This window comes from Aphelocoma coerulescens, chromosome 11 (genome assembly GCF_041296385.1).
Source record: "Aphelocoma coerulescens isolate FSJ_1873_10779 chromosome 11, UR_Acoe_1.0, whole genome shotgun sequence".
Lineage (NCBI taxonomy): Eukaryota > Metazoa > Chordata > Aves > Passeriformes > Corvidae > Aphelocoma > Aphelocoma coerulescens.
In genome coordinates, this window is record NC_091025.1 from 7,874,669 (window position 1) to 7,894,918 (window position 20,250).

Sequence of the window (20,250 nt, forward strand, 5' to 3'; positions counted from 1 at the left end):
TGGTTATGAAGGGGAAGCAAAACCCAGACTTCCCCAAAGTGGAACAAGGGGAAAGCAAGCCCTATTCCTGGTTGTGTAAATTTGGTTTAATTTCTTGTGCTTCCTTGGGACTCTCAGAGCAGAAACTGGCTTTTTTCCTCTTCTGTCTTTCCTGCCCCATCCCCTCTGCAAGCATTTGAAATTTCCACTTGGAGTTTTGTAGATAGCCCTCTTTTACTTACACCTTTCTCAGTGTGCTGGGATTTGGTATTTGCTTCCCACCTCAACCCTCTCTGTGTGTGGATTTGGAAAGAAAAGCTCACCGAGCCATCTGCCCCTGTATGTGCTCACCCTGCACCATCCCTGTCTCCACAGGTTATCCTGAAGGACCTGGAATTGCTGGCTGAGATCGCTTCTTCCCCAGCAGGACAGACAGAGGAGGGTCACGGTCCCTCCGATGGCTCCGATGTGCGACCTGGCCCAGTGGAGCTCCATGTCCCAGCCAGGGCTGGCCAGCTGAGCTCCTCCAGTGAGTGCCCCTGTGCCACAGCTCCATGTCTCCCCGCTCCTGGGCTCTCTCCATGTTCCATGGCACGAGTCAGGTTTGCTCAGGCAAAAGGAGAAGCTTTTTTTACAGTAATAAATCAATGTCTTCATCCCCACCCACCACAGTTTGGGGATCGAGTCTGCCATGGCGCAGACCAGGGCGCTTCTTTTATTTTTACTGCTCTTTCCCCTAGTTCACATTTTGGGGATTTGGGGCTCAGTTTAGCAGCAGGATGCTCCAGAGGCCAGTGTGGAGGGATGTCATTATTGTCCTATTTTTTATGGGACCTTGAGTTCCAGCCTCTTTTCTCCTTGTAAAAGCCCTCAGAGGCCTAGAATCAGTGCAGGATGGGATGCTGGCTGCAATCCCAGCTCTCCAAAACATCCACAGATCTGCAGAGGGATTCCTGTGCCAGGCTGCCCACATTGGCTATGAACTGCTATGTTGCTCTGAGTGTCTGGCAAAACCTCAGGAGAGAGATGAAGAGGGACGATCCTATTTTCTGGAGACTTGAGAGATAAAAAAAAGAAAACCAACCTTTCATTAATTATCCCAGCACATGGGGAAATTTTTTCCACCTTCCCTTGTTGGTGGTTCATCCTTTACAGTTGCTTGGCTGCTCCTTCTCCTCCACTGCTGCTATTTAAGGGCCTCCCTGCTGTACTCCCCAGGCCAGGTCATCCCAGCCAAAAGCACGTTTCATGTGAGCTTTGGATTGCAACCCGAGCACTGAGCCAAGTCTGCCTCTCCCTGCACAGGATGCAGCCACAGGGCCTTGCAAAATCACCACCAGAGAGGGAGGCTTTGCTTTCCCATCCCCAGGCTTTGTTTTCTCCAAAGGTCCTGGATCACTCACCCCTCCCTGGTCTTGTAAATGTCTGCACCAGCAGCCAGCTCAAGTCTTGGGCTGTTCAGGGTCAGATTTTTTTTGTGGATCTACCTGTTTCCTGCTGGCAGCTTTATCTCTGCAATGGAGAGGTGAGGGCTGCAGAGCTGGTGAGCTCCCCAAGCCCTCTGCAAGTCTCATCCATCCTCCCACTGTCAGAAGTGAGACTGCCTGGGTGGAGCGGCTCCTGCAGCGCTGGCCAAGCAGCTGAGGAGCTGCAGTTCAGCTCACACTGATGGTTGTCTGAGGTTTCCTTCCTTCTGGATGATCTAAAAATAGCAGGCTGGATGGCGTGGATCCTAACGACTGCCGTGGCCCCTGTTAGCTATCTGGAAGAGCAACTTGGCTTCACTTCCTTAAGTGTAACCTTTAAAAAGAGTGTGGCTCTCCCTTCCTGGAGTAGATCTGCTGGAGCTGGAGCTCCCATTGCCCCAGGGTGGAACAACTTGCCCCCACACAGGTCCTAATGGGCTCTGGCTTCCTCACCTATTTTCCTCTTCCCTATAATGCACCAGAAATACGTTCCTTAAGAATTTATTTGGGGCTGAGCTTTGCAGGGTCATTGGCTTTTAACCAAAGGCAGATGTTTTTGGGGAGGGAAAAAAGAGCTGGTTCATTGGGTTTGGACGTTTATCATGGCCCCAGTCCTGTCTGGCTTTGACCACCCAAGGCTGAGACTAGATGGGCTGCTGGGGAGTTCCCTCAGGGAAATTGAGGGTCACAGCTGGGCCTGGATTATGCCTGGAAAATCAGAGGCTCCTGAAAAATACTCCTTTTGTCAGAGGATTGCTTGAAGGGAGAGCTTTTTGGAGCAGGACAGTGGGCAGTAGAAATCCCCATGTGTGAGCGTGGTCCCAAATGGTGAGAGCAAGTGAGCCAAAACTCTGCCCTTCCCTGGCAAAAATCATGCTGGCACCAAAGAGAAGGTGTACCCCTTTCTGGAGTCACTGTTTTTGTACTGGGATGTATGGGATGGTTCCCTAGGGTGCTGTGGTTCAGTGCTGTATTGGCAGTAGCATGGATGCTGTTGCCCCATCAGAGTGGGGATTGCAGGGTTCCAGCAGTTTTCCCCAGGGTAAAATCTCTCTATTCTCTTCATCCACTTCAGACTGAGTTGCCATTGAAGCCAGCAGTGGGAGGGAAGCTGCTGATCCATCCCAGCCCCAATCCTTTCCTATCCCTGAGGCCCTTCCAACTGTGCAGTTGGTGGCTTTGCAGGTAAAGGAGCAAGGTCACCCTTTGAAATTCTTGAGCTCGTGGCAGATTTCCTGCTGTGCTCTCTGTCTTGACACTCCAGGCTTTGCCAGCCAAGCAAGTAAGGGCAGGAGTGGAGGTGGAAGGGGCCAGTGCCCCCATGGTCTTCCCCACATTTCCTCTCTCTCCCTTTCTTCCCTCGGGATGTGTTTATGCAGTTGTTTCCCTGCCATTGAGTTTGGTTTCCTTCAGATGCTGGTTGATTAGTCAGGAAAGCCGTGTCCCACTTCCGCAGCCTGTTCCCAGCTCCAGTTTTTATTTAGCCGCTTTGTTCTCCGGTTACGTAAGGTCAGCTGCCCTCGACGCCTTCTCCAAGCACAATGAGCTGGGGCCAGCCCAGCTCAGCACTGCCGGGGAGACCCAACATCTCCTCCCGACCTACTCTGACTGCCCTGGGAGAGGGAGACTGGTGCTGGCCTCCAGGAGTGCTTCCTTGGTGCTTTCTGCCCACTTTTCCAGGAACAAGGGCTGCAGGGCTATGCCTGAGAGCTCCCTGGTCTTTGGAGTCATGGTGCGATGCCAGTCTGGTCAGTACAATGGGAATCCAGCTGCCTGCTTTGCTTTAGGAGTGTTTATTCCAACCCTGTAGAAGTTGAGACAAGTAGCAGATGACCCAAGAGTGGTTGTCACCAAGGTCAGTGGGTCAAGGGAGGTGATTCTGCACCTTTACTCCACTCTGGTGAGACCCCATCTGGATGACTACATCCAGATCTGGGGTCCTCAGCACTGGAAGGACATGGACTGGTCATAGCAAGTCCAGAGGAGGTCACAGAGATGATCAGAGGCTGAAGTACCTCTACTAAGGAGACAGACTAGGAGTTGAGGTTGTTCAGCCTGGAGAAGGTTCCAGGGAGACCTTAGAGCCTCATCCAGTGCCTTAAAGGGCTCCAGAAAAACTGGAAAAGGACTTTGGACAAGGCACAGAGTGACAGGACGAGGTGGAATGGCTTCAAGCTTAAGGAGAATAGTTTAGGTTAGGTATTAGGAAGAAATTCTTCATTGTGAGGATGGCAAGGCACTGGAAGAGGTTGCCGAGAGAAGATGTGGGTGTACAATTCCTGGAAGTGTTCAAGGCCAGGTTGGATGGGGCTCTGAGCAGCCTGGTCTAGTGGGAGGTGTCCCTGCCCATAGCAAGGGGGTTGGACTAGATGGCCTTTAAATGTCCCTTCCAACCCAAACCATTCCATGATATCGTAGGTGCAAGCCCTCCAGCCTGGTATACAGCTCTGCTCTGCAGGAGAGACAAAAGCTCATTCCAAAAGGATGCCAGACCAGCTGCTGCCTTGCACAGGGTAACTCTTGAACGCATCTCTTCCTTCCTTTCTGCACAGCTTTGTAAGGTGAAGCAGTTACAGCCCTTTGTTTCCTCTCCAGCTTGGTCCGGTCTCTCCTGCCTGGCTTCCTGCCGGAGATAGTGGGGACAGTGCTGTACCCTCTGAGCTCCTCATGCTATAGGATGTTTACCAGGAGTCTGACTCTATATATGGATGCACTAATGTGCCTGAGGTCATTGGTTTCCACTGGCAGACCATGGATATCCCAGGAGTCAGTGGATTACTCTGGAGGAGACTGCTGGTAGTCCCTGAGAAATGTAATCTGTTGAGTTCAATCTTGCTGTGTCCCCCCTGGAGAGCATGCAACGTTCCAGAGTGGAGATATTCTGTGTTAGGGGTTTGCTTTTGACGTATCTTGGGGGGAATTTTATTCTCAGTGAGCCAAACCACTCCCTTTTGGTTGTCCATTGCTTCATTTGTGTAATCATAGATTTGCAGAAGTAGCAGTGTGTGACAAGGTCCCACCTCCATACAGTCTGGAAAATGTTAGGGCAGCCTCTGCAAATATCAGCTGAGAGTGTGTAGGGTGCAGGAGGTCCATGACAGGTAGAAAAGAGAAGGTGGCCCCTTGTCAGATGGCTCAGATTTGCTAAACTGCTATTTCCAGTGTTAGAGAAGGATAAAAGTTAAACCCCTCCTTACTCATCCTCCCAACAAAAGGCAATGAGGCAGCCTACATCACACCACCAATCACTTGCTGTCAAAGGAGCCAGTTTCCAGCAGTTTTTGCAGGATCAGGAGTGTGACAGCAGGGAGCAGAGGAGCCAAGCAGGCAAGAGAAAAGAGGGCTGTTCTGAGTGCTCCAAGCTCAGTGGTCTGGTTCCTGATGATTGGTAGCTGTGGCATCTCTTTCCCTACTAGCATGAAGCTGTTCAGGAGAGTTGACTGTCAAAAACGTTCTTCTGCCTCTTGAGGAGGAGAGGAATTTGAAGGAAAGGGTGATCTGTTTCTTTTCCTGGATATTAGAGTGTAATAGTGAAGCTGGGATGCCATGGAAACCCCCAGGAGAGGCCATCCAGATGTAGCATTAACTCGCCTGGCATGCCTCCAGGTATCCATCCCTCCTGAGATGGTCACAGCATACAGCCAGCCAGAAAGCCTGGGGATTCCCAAAAAACAGCTGGGATTACTGATCTGTTGTGGTGGACAAAGGAGAAGTTGATTGTGTAGATAAATCACTCCTAGCCAAGCCCTCCCTTGGAGTTACTTTGCTGGGCTGCCTCAGTTTTCCCAAGATGTTGTGAGGAATTTGGAGGGTGAGGTGAGGAATGAAGTGAAAAACTATCAGAGTGAGAGTATTGGTGTGGAAATGGCCCAGCAAAGCCCATTGCTGCTCATTCCTACAGGTTATCTTCTGTATGCTTCACCTTTCCATGCAGGAGCCTAAATCCACTCTAAGCTCACCATGAAGCTTAACCATTCCTGGTTTGCAGCTCTGCTGGGTGTACTTTGTGCTCCAGAACAATGGCTGAGCTATACCCCTGCTGCATTTTTGCTTATTGATTTACCTTAGCAAAGAAAAATGAGGCAGTAGTTGACTGCTAACCTTCCTAGGAAAACCATCAGGATTATCATTGCTTGCTGCCTTCCTCTAAGGCAGCCATGAGAACAGACTGCATCAAGTGGGGGGAACCAGGGGCAGCAAAAGCCTCATATGGCATCAAAATATATACCCCAACCCATCTGGGACCCCCTTTCTGCTGATATGCTGAAGTCATGGGAATTACAAACCCATGGCTCTTTAGCCAGGTAGAAAGGGGGAAACATCTATGTGTGCCCAGGCAAAACCAGGCTGAGCACAGCCCCTGCCCGTGCAATCCAGAATTTTGATGGGTTTATTTCCCCAGCAGCATCCTGTGCTCTGGAGAGGGGAGAGTGGAGGTTTTCCAGAGCCCAGCTGAGCTGCCGACATGTTCACATCTGTTTCCAGCTACGCCCCGCGCCGGCTTTCTGGGAGGAGGAGGGGAGGATTTGCCTTTTTTACGGCTCTATTTTTATCCTGCTCCGCGAGGCTTCGCCACTCCGTGTTTGCAAAAGCTAAAATTCAAAACATCCTGGGGAAGGCTGCCGGGGGGAGACGCCGCACAGATTCCCACGTCGCTGCCCGGGGTTTCGCCGAGCACCATCTGGCAGTGCTGACTCCCACGCCGCTGGCGCTCGGGCGGGTTGAAGGCTCACGGACCAGCTCCGGCTGCCGCCGGGTTTATCCCTGTTGCTCTCAGAGGAGCTGAGGGAGATCATTCTCTGGGCTGAGCTGGAAACATGACGCCTTGGGGAAAGCACTCGGGTGGGAAGGATGCTTGTCCTCGCCAACTCTTAGCTTACCCTCCCTATATCCGAGCTGAAATTGCTTCAATTAGAGATTGCGGTAAATCATTTTAGCTAAACCACCGCAAATACCCTTGTGGATACTCTTTAACCAGCTTACCCAGCTTTAGCTCGCTTCGGAAAGGAATCAATTCTGCTCCAATCTTATTCCAATTTGGTTTCAATGGAGTTAAGCAAGTCCACACCGGTTTTAATTAAGACTGGTTTGAAACCAATTATAGTAAATTAATAGAAGTTATGTTTTATGCCAGAGTGAAGTTCAGCACTTTGTGGATGAGGTAGGAAAATCCAAGTTCATGTCAGAGTCTGCCAGGCTCACCCGGAGCAATGTGGGGACACTTTGGGTACTGTAGTTCTCGACACAGCTCAGCCCATCAAGCAGCCAGACAGCCTCAATGTTCCAGGGTGATGTACAATATATATTTATAAGGGCCTTAATATAGATCCCTAATTGCCTGTCTCGGTTGATTTATAGCGTGGCCACACAAGCGATGGGAACAGCATGAGCCGCTGGTGAGCGCTCAGGGATGCACGGGGGGTTTGCAGACATTCGCTGTGCTCCACTCGAGCTGGCACCCATGGATGGGGGGAACAGATGTTGCTATTGACTTAGGTGATCCGAGAAGCCCGCTCGTGTCCCTGGCTCTACCCCAGTCTGTGAAGGGAATCCAGGGAAAGGATTTGTTAGCCTGGCGTCCTGGGCTGCGGGAGGTCGCTGTAGTCATTGATAGGACAAGGGGTAATGGTGTAAAACTGACAGAGGATATGTTTAGTTTAGATATTAGGAAGAAATTCTTTATTGTGAGTTACTGGCACAGGCTGCCAAGAGAAGCTGTGGCTGCCCCATCTGTGGAAGTGTTCAAGGCCAGATTGGATGGAGCTCTGAGCAACCTCATCTAGCGGAAAGTGTCCCTGCCCATGGCAGGAGGGCTGGAACTAGATGAGCTTTAAGGGCCCTTCTGTGATTCAATGGTAAGGGCCCAGGTTGATGGGGACTCACTGCAGCCATGGGGCTGCAATTCCCACATGATTTTCGTCATGTTTCACTGCTCTGATGTTCCTCTGAGCCCAAAATTCCCGTTTGTTCCTATTCTAGTGAATATCTGGACTGAATTTCATCATTCCCCTGAGCAGGGATCTTTCTTCTTCCAGCTTCCTCCTCCATGCCAGATTAAAAAAATTTTAAAAAAGCAGCAGAGCCGTGACGTGCCACCAGCCCTGGCTACGTTAACAGCAGATCTGCCAGGTTACAGATCTGCAAAGTCTTGCTTCAGGGAAAGGGGGAGAGGTGCAAGCTTCAATTAATTATGCCACAGTTTTCTTAACACTTCTTCCTGCTTGTCTCTCGTGCTTCAGAGAAACACTTGACAAGCTGCTCCTACAGTTCTGTCGAGCTGGGAATGCCACTGTGCTGAGCTGTAACCCGCGGGGCAGCGAGCTGAGCTCCAGGCTACGCCAGGAAGGGTTACACCATGGCACACAAGGTGCCAGCCACTTCCTAGACATCCTGTAAACAGAGCAAACGGGAAGTTTGGAGCATTGGGAGGCTTTGGAAAAGAACGGCTTTTCCTGCTTGGAAGAAGTATTGCCTGTTTAAACTCCATCTGAGGTTTGGTTGAGCCTTTTGCAGCCTGGCACACTCCTACACACTGGTTTCTCACTCCCAACATTACCCCTAGAGAGCACTGGCAGGGCTGCTCTGGCATGGTGTGCCACAGTGGAAACCTTCCTTAGGGACATGCAGGCATAGCTGCTTTGCACCATGTGGGCAAGGGATGGAGAAATGATCTCTCTGAAATTCAATCTCAGTGCTCCTAGAGGCAAAGGATGGTGAAGAGGCTCCCTGGAGTGGGCATACCCATGTGCCTTTCTTGCCTAAGAAAAACAGGGCACAGACTTGTTTTCACCATCTCTGTATCCCTGTCCTTCCTTGCTCCCAGGCTGGGCAGAAGGGTCCGAGGTTCAGGAACCAGTCGATGGAAGAAAACAGCAGTACTGAAGCTCATGAAGACTGTAGCTGGAATCTCCAAGGCAATTCTGACTTTTGGATACTCAGCTGATCCAGCAGGTCGTTCCCAGTCTCCAGCTGAAGATGCAGCAGACGCTGCACCACTTCAGAGCACGTATCTGAGGGTGCTTCTGGCTGGTCGGTTTTGCAGCCATACAGCTCCTGGGCTTTGTCCTGTGCACAGCAGAAGTGCTGGTCCTGCCAGGGAGGAGAAAAACTGCTGCCTTCTCCTGTTTTTCCTTTGGGATGTGTTCTAGGATATGTAATGTTTGGCTGCAAGGCAGGCGGGATGGCAGTGAGGTACAAAGCTGGCTTTGCCTTGTGAAGGGAGCACTGGGCAGCAGTGCTGTCCATGCTGCTGTGGGGCTCAGAGAGACTATTTTTGGGGTCTTGAGAAGGGAGAAACTCCCAAGATCAGACCTTCCCCCCAGACGAACTACAGCACTGGAGCATTGTTAGCTGGTGGGGATGAAGGTGGGATGTCCTACCTGCTGCTAGCTCATGTTGCAGCGCAACCAGGTTTGGGTATCTCGGCATTACTGAGAAAACAGGCAAAAATATCATTTTTGCAGCTTTAAAAGACAGTTTCTGCCTAGTCTTCACCTGCCTTCCCAGGCTCTGCTGGGAGGTATGAGGCTAAGCTGCAGGCAGGCACAGCAGGAAGGCAGAGCTGCCCCCTGTCACCTCCACACTGTCTCTGCTCCCTTTTGAGCAGTGCTGAGCAGCTGTAGTGACGACACGTGGGGCACGGCTGTATTTTCACGCCGGGTACTCCCTGCCTTCGAACAAACACACCTTTGTTTTGGAGCACATTGGCTCGGCTGGATCCTTTTTTTTTTTTTCTTTTGCCCAGATCATCTTCCCTGCAGCTTAGGGGAAACATGATGCGACGGTGAACACTTGTGCTCGGGGAGCTGCCTGCTTCAAAGCCTGGTTTGGGGTTACAGATATACCAAGGGGTGGGTGAACACACAGCTCCAGCAGGAAGAGGACACCAGGTTCTGGTCAGGATGACCTCGTATTTCATTTTCCTTTTTCTTTGGCTCTGTATGTTCTCTTAGATGCTAAATCCAAATCTGGGGAAGCTGCCCTGAGTGTATCTCTTGTGTATCACTGGGAAAGGCAGGGTGGAAAACAGACCAGCAGCTTTTCCATCAGCTTTCCTGGGCTCTGGCAGCTTAATTGCATCTTTAATTGGCTGCTCCATGCTCCACTGAGTGTCCGTAGAAGCAGACAACATCCATAAATCAAACTGCTTAGGTTTCCTTCGGTTATCTGATGAAAGTAGTGGATGGGGAATAGCCTTGGGGTGCTCGTGTGTGCTGGCTTCCCTCCTTACCGCAGTTAGACATGGCCTTTCCAAAGGAGAAATTAAGGGAGAGAACTCCCCTTGTTGCAAAGTCGCCTTTGAAATGCTCTCTCCAAACATTTGCTTTGAGCGCTGTCCTGCTAAATAAACCATCTCCCCTGGGGTTTCACTGTGGGAAAAGCAATCTTTACCTGCTAGCTCCCTGGTCTTGTGTGTGGAAGGAATATTTCCCTGAGCTGGGAGCTGCCCTTTTCCCTGCCCTCCCTGCCAAGAGTCCCAGACCGGGACAACTCCTGAGCCTGGAGTTCTGCTGTGGTTTGACCAGTACTTTATGCTAGCCCTGGGGCACACTGTATGTGACACTATTGCACCAAGTGGCTTCTTCCCAGGGAAAATCACATCACCGAGTGTAAATCGGTGTCCATGCCGTGACCTGGGGCTGAATGTGTGTGTCTGCCCCTACATGCACACTGAGCTCAGGACATCTATGGCTCATGGGGTTGGATTACAGGCTCTTCAACTCACCAGCAATCTGGTGATTTTGGGATGAGTGTATATGCCATGTCTGAGGAGATGGGATTGGCTCCATTTAGAGCCTCAGATACCCCTTCTTCTACCAGCTACTGAAGCTGAATAGCTCTGGGATGAGCTCCCAAAAATCCCATTTTACCCCCAGATGCTGCTTCCAGGGCTTTGACCACCCTAAGATGCTTCCCCCTGGGCTGGAGAGAGCCAAGACAGGGCTGGCTCTGCTAGGACCAACCAGATGTGGTTATATGGGGCTTGAAAATCTTCCCATGCCCCTGCCCTCCTCAGTGCTGTGGCCATGTTTTGGGTGTCTGCTCTCTCATCGAGGCTTTGGCAGCAGGGCTCTGGCAGCTCTTAATTTGCTCTCCCCTTGCCTCCCCAGGTACAAAAGGCCTGGAGTGCTCACCCTCCACCCCCACCATGAACTCCTACTTCTACAAGTTCATGATCAACCTGCTCAAGCGCTTCAGCAGTGAACGGAAACTCCTGGAAACCAGAGGAGCCTTCATCATCAGGTCAGAGCACCCCACCAGCCTCACTGAAGCCCCTGAGCACCCCTGGGACAGGTGGGACGGGGGTAGTAGGGTCAAGCAGCCCAAGTACTACATTCACTCAGAGCCAAAACCATTTCCTCAAGCTTCCCTCGCTCTCCAACAAACGGTTTTGGAGCAAACGGGATTTGCCTTTCACATGTCAAGGCACCATATTTCTCTCTCCCATCCCCAGAGGCAAAGTGGCTCCTTATTAAACAGTGTTGTCAGAGCCTGTTTCGTTGAGAAACAACTCGACCAGCCGGAGCACGAAGACAGGCTTGCACTCGGAGTGCCAAGCCAAGTGAATCCCTCCAGCCAGCTTGGCAAGATGCTCACCCATCCAAAGCCATGTGTTACAATGCATAGAGTTGGTAGGGTTTGCTTCAGCTTTTTAAGGAGCTGCGGCGGAGGCTGGAGAGCCAAATGTTGTGAATGTTGGAATGCCAAGTGTCGTGGCAGCTGGCAAGGAGTCATCTTTAATGCAATGAAATCTGGGGCAAGGGATATCCATTCCTCAGCTCGCTGTGAAATAACAGGGTTAATGGTCAAGGCGAGGTGGGAAAATCCGTGAGGAGGTTCGCTGGCGGGACTCTGGGTTTTCCTCCCTTGCTTTCAGGGATGTGGCATCAAATGAACAGAGGGAGAGCATGAGATACAAGCCATGCTTCTGTGGGAGAAGAGAGCCACCTCTCCAAAGGCACAGGGGTGTGCCAGGTATTGATGAGGGGGTCCCACCACTGCAGTGGGAAAATACAGCATGCAGAGCTCCCAAAATTTGCTAAGCTGAGCTGGGTGTGGAGTTGTACCTGCTTGGGCAGCAATTTTTTCCCAAGTCTGGATTCATCCCAGAGACAATATCCCACTCACAGTGTCCACTGTCCTCTCTCCAGTCAGCACAGCCCCTAGGATAAGCCACTCTTGGCAGGGAAGTGGCCCCATAGTGTGTTAGGGAAGCAGGGTGACCAGAATGACAGTGAGCCTGGGCAGGGTCCCATTTAAAAGCTCTCCTGTACCACGGCCACCTCCAACTTTTCCCTCCAGCTCTGGCAGGATGAGCTTTGCCTGGCAGGCCCAGCTTTCCCAGCAGCCAGCCAGAGGTGCGGTGGGATCGGCTCACAGCAGCTCAGCAAGCCGAGGCTTTTTACAGTGACTCATGCCCCAAAAAAATCTGGTAAAGCAAAACAAAAATTAAAAAATAGATGACTCTGTCCTTTGTCAAGTCACGTTGTTGCTCATGTGGGGTAGATGCAGGACTGGAGCCAAAGTGGTGGTTCTGGAAGGGTGAGCCGTGCCCTCAGGTACCAGCAATTAACTCTGAAACCTACTGATGGTGGGTAAAGGACTGGTGTAAACTACATTTCTGCTGCTTCCAGAAAAAGCAAGATGAGAATAGAGGAGAAAAACTTCTACAGGACTCTCTGGCAAAGATTGGTCTCTTGCTGGAGAGTCTCAGTGAATGTGGGAGCCTCGTGGAGCTATTTTTAGCCACTTTTCAAATTGAAGCCGTATGCGCGTTCCCACGTTACATCCCTCCCCTATCCACAAGCCAGCTCAGCTGTTTCGCACAGCAGGGTGAGAAGCCGGCCTCATGTTTGCCTTGAGAGATGCTGGTGATGTTTCATCCTGCACTGGAGAGCGCAAGGGGGATGCCTGAGAGACTGGGACAGGGTCTGCTAAAGTGTGGTCCAGGACCACTGCTGCCTCTTTCCCAGGCTGGCCTGGGAACAGTGAAGCAGGGAAGGAAAATAGGCTTGTTACGTTTAGGCAATGATTTCCAGCTGAAGGATTAGTGTTCACAGGAAAGGGAAATGGGAGACATGGGTTTTATTCAAGCACAGCACAGCAATTTTCCCTGTCACGTTGCTGGTGGGCAAATTCAAAGGTCCATGAGGTCACATAGGGGGTCTGCGATTAAAGGTAGTTTATTTCTAATCCAACTCAAGTTTGTTCATGCTTGGTTGCTGACTCTGAAAGGACTTTAGTCGCTCTCCTGATATGTCCTCAGAGTCCCAGAGACAGAGGTTATGGTACATTACAGCCTTGAGGATGGAAGTGGGTTTTGACCAGTGATCTCTGCAGGAGTTGGGACCATCTCTTGCTCTGTAAGGATCTGTGGTCCCCAAGACATATAGAACTGCTCCAGAGCCTGCCTGATACTAGGAGATGGGTGGGAGAAGTACCTGCAGCCCTCGCTGGCAGAACTCATCCTCCAAGCCTGGCTCAGGCAGAGGTAGGGGCTGTGACAAGTGGTCTCACCATCAGTAACCCCAGCCCCAAGGTGGGTGTCTTGAGATGCTTTGCCAGAGAAGACAGGTTAGAGCTAAGTGGCAACACAAACTTCCTTCAAAATAACAGAGAAACAGCTCCAAAAACTTCTATCATTCATGAGGAAGTATCCAGAGAATTTCTTCTTCTTTTGCCTGTGATCACCAGGCTGGGGGATAACCGAACACTGGCACATGGTCCCTCTGCCAGTGCTGTTTGTGCATCCAAGAGATGGATTGGTCTGCTGCCTCCCCCAGTGTGATCCAGTGCCCATCAAACCATGGTGTGATGCCTCATCTGTGCCAAGGACTTTGGGATTAGGATCCCCTCAACCCAAGGGGACCTCACAGAGAGAAAGCCTATGGCTGTGGTGGAGCTCACATGCCAAGCTGAGCCCCAGCACTTGATCCTTGTGGGTCCCTTTCAGCTCAGAATATTCTGTCATCTATGATCTGAGAGAAGGGAGGAGCAACATCCAGGAGAAGGCTCTTCAAAGCTGTTTAAATGCCTCAGGAATGTCTGGGCAAAGGATGTGCCGAGGGGATTCCAGTGGTACGAGTCCCACGGAGTCTCATGCTGTCCCGCCCCTCTCCCCTAGAGAAAGGAGGGAAACCTGCTCCCATGATCTCTTCCAAATTTTTTTTTTTGGCTTGGCATCAGTTTTCTGCATTGCAGCTGACTGGGTTCCTTTGGGGGTCAGTTCTCTCTTACTGTCACTTGTGACTTTTTTTAGGCTGGAAGCCAGTAAAATTAGTCTGCCTTCAAAACTAAGAATACCAAGTGCTGCCTTCTCCTCTCAAGCCAGGCATGTTTGCACTCAAAGGTTGCTCCCAAAGTGTTGTCAGAGGCAGGAGCATCAGTATTACCTCCCACCTCGATAAGCAGATCTGAGGCCTTCCACCCTTCTCGCTGATTGCCCTGGCTGGCACGTGGCTGTCCTGGATTCTATGGAGCCCCTAAGCAAGAAGCAAATATTCCCATTCAGCTGCTGACCTCCCGACGGTGGCTTGGAGCAGCAGAAAAATGCGGAGGAGCTTCCAGTGCATCACATGGCTCCTTGGAGCAGCACGGCTGTCCTCTGGGCAGGAGCCCTGTGGAGGGAAAGCTGCTTGGCTGCTCAGGAGGCAGGCAGCAGAGCGGCACCGAGCTTTTCAGCTCACGCCGAGATTTACAGGCTGGATTTAATGCCTGTTGGTTGGTACCAGCGCTGTGGGATGGGGGGATTAAGGGAGAGGTTAAGCCCTACTGCATGGACATCAGTGTTGCTGCTCGGAGCACGGTGTGAGGATAGGGCTGGCTGTCCTTGCAAGGAGCTGTCTTCTCCCCTCTTATACCTCCCCAGAGCTGGTTGTGCAGTTCCTGTGCTGTCCCCAGGGTCAGTCTGAGCTCCAGGAACTGGTTCAGCTGGCTGAGTCAAGCCTAGCACCAAAGCAGCCAGCTTTTTGCTGCTCTCTGAGATGGAACAGCTCAGACGTTCATGGCTGATGTACCTTGCCACAGCAAATGAACCCTCTGGGGTATGGGATGTGCTTGAGTGGCTGAGACATCCCTATGCATGTCATGTGTGAATGCTTTGAAGTGCAGGGCTTAACTCTTAAACCCAGCAAGGCCATTTTCTCGCAGAGCAGTGGCACCCTGGGGCAGAGAGGATGCCTGAGTCAGCACTTTGCTCCCCAGGCAGGGGCCCGCATGCAGGGGTTGTCTCAGCTTGTTTTATAGAGCTGTTAAACAAACTTCCCCACTGCCTGGCACCTTCTCACGAGGTGTTTTCTGAGGTTAAGCTGCTTGGAAGAGGCCCTGGCATGACTTTTCAACCACCTCCCATGTGATGCACCTGGTGGGATTGTCCATTTGACTGGAGATGGCCCTTGGCCTTTGGGGCGGTGCTTGAACCCTGTGGGGGCTGGCTAGGAGGGCTGGTTGGTTCTCCATCCACTCTGGAAGACAGAGGCTGGAACACAGAAGGTTGTTCAACCAGTTTATGGCATTAGCTGGAGAGCTGGAAAATCCCAAGTCTCGTGATGGGGCCACAGATTTATAGTTCCAGCAGACGGGAAAAGTTCACCTGGCTGGAAATTCTGACTGTTCTTGAGGTCTCAAAGTCCTGCTGGGATGAGGCCAGTGGAGAGCTGGATAATGAGGAGGGCAGAGCTGAGGACAAGCACTAGCAGGTCACACTGGGTGCATGAAGGGCTGTACATGATGCCCTTGGGGCTGGGGTGGCCAGTCCCTGTTTTTGAGCATGACAGGGCTTTTCTGCTTCTGAGAGGCTGACTGTACAACACCAGTTTCTCCACAAAAAATAGGGAAAAAGATGCAAAGTGAGTTTCAACCTGCTAACCAGGATGAGGAATCAGAGAGGAGGGGAGCAGAGGGCTGGAGGAGTGTGGAGCACAGACATCCATCCGATGCTCTTGGCAGGCCAGCAGTGAGGTGCATGTTAAATCGCTTTTGACTGGCCTGCCTGGCATTCCCAGGGCTGTGCTTTCTGTCTGGGAGAGTGGGAAGGGAAGGGCTGCCTGCCAGCATCCCAGTGAGGGCTGTCGGGAGGGAGTGGGATGGGGGTTTAGCCACAGGTTTGGATAGCAAGGGATGCACTGGGGATCCTGTACAGAGCCAGTGGGTGTTTGTTTTGGTAATAAGAGGATGCCACAACTGCAGAATGCCACTATACTGCAGTGAGCCAGTCCCCTCGGCCCCATCCTGACTCCCAACTCATCCCTAACCTTGTCCTTTCCTCCTGCTGTGCTTTCCTCCCTTCCCAGCCCCTCGCTGGGAGAGACTCAGGAGCTGGAGCTAACCAAAACCCTCCTCCCAGGCCTGGATACTCTTGAGCTCCCCTGGACACACATTTTCCTTGGCTGAACATCCCAATACCTCCTGATGATCTGGGGGCACCCATTGCTGGGATGCAGGACCTACTCCTGCTCCTTCCTTTGGATGTGCTGATGCCACTGTGCCCCCCTCCAGCTCCCATTGCCAAACCCATGCCCTGAAAATCCCTCTGTAAGTGAATCAGGGCTGGAGGGGGGACACGTGTCACCTCTTCCTCTCTCCCACCCTCCGTGCCACTGCAATGCAGAACAAAACCTGCGTTTGTTTTTGCGGGAACCGTTTGGCTTGTACTCAGAAAAGTGCAAAAAAAAAAGAAGGGGAAAAAAAATGGAGCCTCTTTGATAAACTGTGATATGAACTCGGGTAAAATCCAAACAGCTGTGAGTGCTACAAGGGAAGCTTCTGTGTCGGGAGGCAGCGAGCCTGCGAAAATCCACTGCTCTGCCTGCCAGGATGCTCGCTGGCCGCCTGCCCTCCGGCTTTAATGAACTGTGCACTCGCCATCCCCCTCCTCGTGCCTCGCCGAGAGGAGGAACCGGAGAAAGCTTTTTAGGTTGGGGTTTTTTTTGCCCATTTGCAAAGCAGAAAGAGGGACTCCCTCCCATCCAAGGCCCTGGCCAGGCACAGGGTGATGGGGCAGAGTGGTGAACATTCCCAGTTTTACAGAGGTCAGTGGGCTTCTTGCTTATCTCCAGCCCATTCCTCTGTGCCTCCCTTTAACTCTCCCTGCTCCCCAAAACCTCCTCTCCCCAGCTTGCTGTGTAAAACCCCGTGCCTGGAGATCCAGAACAGTGCTACAGTGATGTGGTAGCAAACAGGCTCTGCTTTCCTGCATTCTCCCTCTGCCCCAGCCTTGCACCGTGAATGCCTTCCAGGCTCTCCTCAGGCTCCTATGGGAATTTTGGATGGAAGCCAGCAACCCTGCTGTACCTCCAAAAACCCCCAGCTTTCAAATTGCCTCTTTTACATCACACAGTGGGCTCCACAAGCCCACAGGAGCACGTGCTTATTGAGGTTTTAATTCACTGAGGCTCTGGGACATCATTCTAGGTTCTCTGATACCGTCACAGCCCCATGAAGCAGGAGCCAGAGGGGGAAAACCCAGCTTCCCCTAGAGGAGAGGTTGACTCGAGAGTCACAATGCACCAGCAGTCACCAACAGTGTGACCTTCACAAGGGAGGAGCCTGGTTGCCCTGTCTAAGGATTATCCCTGCTGAGAGAGCAGGAGCTGGGCCAGCCCTGGCCAGCTCCTTCCTGGGACTGGACCCCCAGGGAGGGACAGGAGATACCTCCACTGAGCTGGAGGGGCTGGATGAGCTGGGGTGCACCAGGCCCTGGAAATGAGTTTGCTGTCATAACCCACCAAAGCTGCTCCAGGACCAGCCATACTTGGAGCTGCTTGGAAGGATTTGATGGGTTTTCCTGTAGAAAAATGGGAACCACATGTGAGCGGCAGTGCCGGCGTGGGCTGGGATTAATTTGAGTCAGTGAGAGGGTGGAGGGGAGGAAGGGGAAATGTGCGTAGGAGAGGAAAATCCTCACAAAATGGTCAAGTTCCTTCAAAGGGCAGGTCCCCAGGTAGGGATATCTGCTTCCTCCCAGCACTTTCCTTAGGATCACAGCAGGAATGCTGTGGAAAAGCAGGCTGTGGAAGGAGGGAGCTGGGAGAAGGCGAACTGGGCTGTGGGGAGAGGAGCCCACAGCTTCCCTGCTTGCTGACTGTCGTGTTCTACAGAGCAGGGATTCAGCACAAGCAGCTTCCAAAGTGTCTCCCAAATTTTCTTTGCCTGGCTCATGGGGTAAGGACCCTCATCATGGGGGAAGCAGCTTAACCTGTCTGGCCCTGTTGGTTGAGGCTCGGGTATTCTGATGGTGTTTCCTTCTCTGGCTCTGCAGCTGTGACAGCTTGGTTTATTCATCTTTGGGGAGGGAAGAGCCAAGACAGGAAATCAGGCTGAGTAACAGTGTTTTTCCCCCCACCTGTCTCCAGGGGATCTTGCTCAGGGTTATCCCCCAAGTACAGGGCACACTCAGTTAAAAACTGAGAAGAGCTCACCTCAGCCAGTGAGTCCAGCTGGGCACTCTGCTCCCAGGATGGGATGTCCTCAGATATCTCTGGATGGGACACTTCTAACTCTTCACTGAGTACACGGAGTTGTGCAAAAGCCACCCTAATTGGAGTTCCTGCCACTCAGTACTCCTTCCCTTCGTGCATGAGCTGCTCTTCATGTTCCTAGAGCTGGTCCCCTCATAGCACTGGGTGCTCTCTTATGGTCCTGGCAGGGCAGGGAGCATCCATCTGCTCTCCTTTCATGCATCTGTGGGCCTTGGAGGGTTTGAGGGAGCAAGACTCCTCAGGCTGCATCCCTCCTTGGGATCCCTCCAGGGATCCTGGCTCGGAAGGCAGGGCAGGCATTGTGATCCAGCTGCAGTGCTGAGAGGCAGGGGGCGTGGAGGCAAGCCTGGCACTAAAGCTGAAATAACATCTGGGGTGTCTAAACCATGGCAATAAATGGGGTATTTTTTCAGCTGACACTTGAGTAGGAAGTGCAGCAGGGCTCACTGAGTTACAGGCACCTCCTTCCCTGAGCTCCAGGACGTGCTCGAGTTGTTGGCAGAAGAGACAAGACAGCTTCACCTCCCACCCCAGGATACACTTATCCTTGAGCCATAAGATGCTGCCACCTCTTCCCAGTCTCTTCTCTTTCCTTCCTTCTGGAAAGCTTCATGTGTATTGCTGCCATATTCTATCCCTCTGCTTTCAGAGGTCTAGAGATGGCTAGCAGGACCATTTTCCCCCAAATCTACCTTCCCTGCAGGGAGGTCCAAAGGCTCGTGCACCTGTAGGACAACAACCTGCTCCTTGGCCATGCTTTTAGAAACAAAAGTACTTTCATTTCTTCATCTTAAAGCAAAGTGATGGGGAAGGGTGAGCGCAGGGACAGCAGCTCCCATCTCTGTACAAGCTGTGCGTGCCCTGAACAGGATCAGCCTCTCCCAGCTCCTGTTGCCACAGCTTTGCACCCGCTCCTTTAACCTATTTTATTTGCAGTGATAAGAAATTATAGGGGGAGAAATAAGGCGCTTGTCAGTTTTCTTGAAAATTAGGCCACAGCTGTCAGCCTGAAAGGGAAGCGGACGTCTCAAAGGAAGGATCTGCTGCTGCTCTACACTTCTCCCCCACTCCCAAGCCAGCCCCTACCCTTCTTCCCCTTCCTAACAGAGCTTGCCTGAAAACATCAGTGCCCAGTGTAAGTGCCCCTCTGGGAACAGGCTCTGGAGGGCTCACTTGAACTGCGAGCACTGAATGACTTGTTCCTCTCAGCTTCGGTGGTGGCTGGAGCCAGGCATGTGCTCTAATGCTGCTGCTGGTGCCTCCTGCCTGGGGCTTGAAGCCCCAAGAGCCCAGGGCAAGACTTGCATTTGCCACCCATCTCGCCATTGAGTCACTGGCAAGTTTAAAAGATGGAAAAGAAGTGCTTCAGGGAGGTAATTTTTTGCTTTCCTAGAGGATTTGGAAGGGCAGGTTTGCCTGTTTTTCAAGTGAGCCTCCTGTAGATGCTCAGATGTTCCTACAGGATTTTGTAAACTTTGCAGGTCACCAATGACTCATCAGTGCAGGTGCTCACGGCCAGGTTGGATGGGGCTTGGAGCAGCCTGGTGTAGTGAAAGGTGTCCCTGCCCATGGCAGAGGGTTGGAACCAGATCGTTTTTAAGGTCCCTTCCAAGCCAAACCATTCCCGAATTCTATGGGCAGGATAGCTTTATCCAGAAGTCACAATAAAGTTTCCTCAAGGAAACTCCTGGGACACACCAGCTTGAGCAGCTGGAGGCTGGTGCTGGTTGTCTGTCTAGTGGGCTTCACCTTGGGGGAGCTGCCACATTCATCCGTGTTATGCCTAAAAGTTGGGCCATACCTTGGGCTGAGCGGACCATCAAGTTTCCAAATTTAGTTGTCCTTTAGCTTCTGGCCCATCCCAAAGGATATTACTCTTCCTTCCCCTTGCTACAGCCCTGTTTCCCTCTCCTGTTTGGTGCAGACCTGCAGGTATCTCACTGATCATGAAAATGTCTGGAGGTGTTGGATATCTGCTTGGAGAACTGAAGGTGATCTCGTTGAAGGGCACTGTTCTCCAGGCATGTCCAAGGTGGGAACAAGGCTGGGTTCATCACGAGTGCCCAGCTTCAGGCTGGACTATCAGCTTTAGTAGGCAGCAGGGACACCATCCTGCCAGCCAGGACAGGGACCTCCCGATGGCCTGATGTCCAAGGGGAGCAGAAGCCACGGGCTGAGGCTCTGCAGGATCAAGATGCTGTTTCACCAGTTGAAGCTGGCCTGAAATACTAATGTACATTTGTGCTGTGTTCCTCTCAGACATCCGTCTTGGTTGCTCTGGGGATCCCCAGGGATCCCTGGGGAGTGCCTGACACTGAGGCGGCCGC

General features: G+C 52.0%; 1 protein-coding gene across 1 annotated transcript in view; it reads left to right on the forward strand.

Annotated features, from left to right (window-relative positions):
• Positions 1-20,250, forward strand: part of VAC14 (VAC14 component of PIKFYVE complex) — a 59,481-nt gene that overhangs the window by 27,799 nt on the left and 11,432 nt on the right. The window contains exons 13-14 of the mRNA XM_069026885.1: positions 355-508; positions 10,556-10,688. Coding sequence (XP_068882986.1) covers positions 355-508; positions 10,556-10,688 — 287 coding nt within the window. The remainder of the gene's footprint in view (positions 1-354; positions 509-10,555; positions 10,689-20,250) is intronic.